Source organism: Palaemon carinicauda, chromosome 30, assembly GCF_036898095.1.
Source record: "Palaemon carinicauda isolate YSFRI2023 chromosome 30, ASM3689809v2, whole genome shotgun sequence".
Classification (NCBI taxonomy): Eukaryota; Metazoa; Arthropoda; class Malacostraca; order Decapoda; family Palaemonidae; genus Palaemon; species Palaemon carinicauda.
In genome coordinates, this window is record NC_090754.1 from 56,316,711 (window position 1) to 56,319,210 (window position 2,500).

General features: G+C 28.0%; 1 protein-coding gene across 1 annotated transcript in view; it reads right to left on the reverse strand.

The window, feature by feature from the left end:
* Window positions 1-2,500, reverse strand: part of LOC137623545 (ovomucoid-like) — a 24,953-nt gene that overhangs the window by 4,739 nt on the left and 17,714 nt on the right. Inside the window, exons 4-5 of the mRNA XM_068354378.1 lie at window positions 820-931; window positions 114-214 (exon numbers count right to left, since the gene is read on the reverse strand). Of these exons, the coding sequence (XP_068210479.1) occupies window positions 114-214; window positions 820-931 (213 nt within the window). The remainder of the gene's footprint in view (window positions 1-113; window positions 215-819; window positions 932-2,500) is intronic.

Genomic DNA, 2,500 nt, shown 5'->3' on the forward strand with positions numbered 1-2,500 from the left:
TACAACTTCACAGATTTAAAACCAACACAAGAAAATAAACAAACAACTTCACTTCACTGCAAAAGAGCTTTAAAACAAACTTCCAAACACGCCTCTCATACAATTCCACTTACCGTTCCAAAACAGTCTACCCCCGGATGCTGTTCCCACCATCACCAATAAGGTCACGTTGATGAGAACAGATGCCAGCCTCATCTCGTCTCCCGATGTATCTCTGCTGGATGTCCGTGAAGATTATGGAGACCAAAGGTATCAAATGCGTTGGGAAGTAAAGATTGTGTTAACTGGTGTTTAAATCTTTGAAGTATATCAGAGGTTTTTATAGAAAAAGGATTAGTGTTATTTATATATATATATATATATATATATGTGTGTGTGTGTGTGTGTGTATGTATATATTCGTATATATATATATATATGTATATATATATATATATATATATAAAACATACATACATTATATATATACATGTATACTCTGTGTATATACATATACAGGTATATATATATATATATATATATATAATTGTTTATGTTAATATATATATATATATATATATGTATATATATATGTGTGTGTGTGTATGTATGTATACAGTTTATATATATTGTATATATATATACGTATTTATATAATTATACATATGCAGGGAGTAGGGCATATGATATGAATATGAGATATAAGAAAATAAAATTATATTTCCAAGATAATGATATTAAGGCTCAATTTTCGTAATATGCATTTTACTCTCTCCAATATAGACGATAAAAAGCTTTTGCAATCTAATATAAAAAGGCAAAACAACTAAAGACACTTACCTATTGAATCTTAGATGAAAGAATCTTTGAAGACCCGATCTAGTCTGATGGAGTCTCCTGAAGACAGTGGATGGATTCTGCCTTTGCTCCAATTTTATGCAAATTGCCCGTTAGCATAAAACAGTTGCCAATTACTTTACTGATATTGTTTGAAGACCCATCTTATTTTGCGGGATGATTTGTTATAGTTCTCAGGCACGTTTGTTTGGTTATGAATTTAGACTTCTATATGTCACGTATCTATTTTTATGACATTTCTTGATAGAGGCTCATAGCACTTAAGGAGTCCTCAGAAAGATTTTCATTTCTAAATATGAATAGTTAACCAAAAGTACACAAAACAATAGCTTGTACCTTTGTGAAAACCAAAATAAATTTGAAAGAGAGTAATTTCATCCTCCAGAGAAATCCCTTTGTAGAATCAAAGTCTTCAGAAGAATCCCTTTGTGGAATCATATTCTTCAGATGAATCCCTTTGTGGAATCAAATTCTTCAGATAAATCCCTTTGTGGAATCAAAATCTCCAGCAGCATCTATCCGTGGAGTTATATTCTCCAGAAGAATCCCTTTGTGGATCAAATTCTCCAGAAGAATCCCTTTGTGGTATCAAAGTCCCCAGAAGAATCCGTATGTGGAATAAAATTCTCCAGAAGTAACCTTATGTGGAATCAAATTCTGCATAACAATCCCTTTGTGGTATCAAATTCTCCAGAAGAATCCCTTTGTGGAATCAAATTCTCCAGAAGAATCCCTTTGTGGAATCAATTTCTTCATAAGAATCTCTTTGTGGAATCAATTTCTCCATAAGAATCCCTTTGTAGTATCAAGTTCCTGAATTACTTTTCACTCAAGAATCTTCGGAGGACAATTGACTTATATAATTCGTTATTAATAATTCTTGTTTGTATGTTCAAGTTAAAACAATATTTTGTTTTGTAGTCAAAAGTAGAAAAATCTTTCAATATCTCTCTATCCCAAGAACACCAAATTCATGAAATATATATTTATTTACTTCGATAAAGATAAAGTAACTTAGTTAATAAACCATTTAAGACATTAGCCAGTATGGGGTGAATAAGAGTAAAAAAAAGCTTGTATTAAAATATTTATTAAGATATTTATAAAGTAGAGATTATGTTGAACTAAAACTAAAAACATAAAATTGTTCTATCGTTCAAATTCTGCATGTTCAATGTTGTTCTAGTTCAAATGACAAGCAGAAATATAACTAGCAAAGCAAAACAGCTAGTTAACATAAATAGATTTTAAAATTTTATGGTAAAACTGTTTGATAATAGCCATAATCTTAAATAAATTCCCTCTGATAATTTAGTTATATAGAATTGGCCCTTTCCTTAAACATGTAAGTCAAGAAAATTTAAACAAAACGAGAAAATTTACTATTATTTTATCCATCATTTTTATAATATTTAAAATCCTAAATAAGATAATTAATAACCAAAAAATGTAAGTCGAGAAAATTTAAACATAAAAGGAGAAAAATTAATATTACCTTTTCCATCATTTTTATAATATTCATAATCCTATATAAGGTAATTAATAAAAAAAAAAAATTCCTAAAAATTTTAATTAACAAAGATAGTCATTATTATTATTATTATTATTATTATTATTATTATTATTATTATTATTATTATTATTATTATTATTATTATTATTA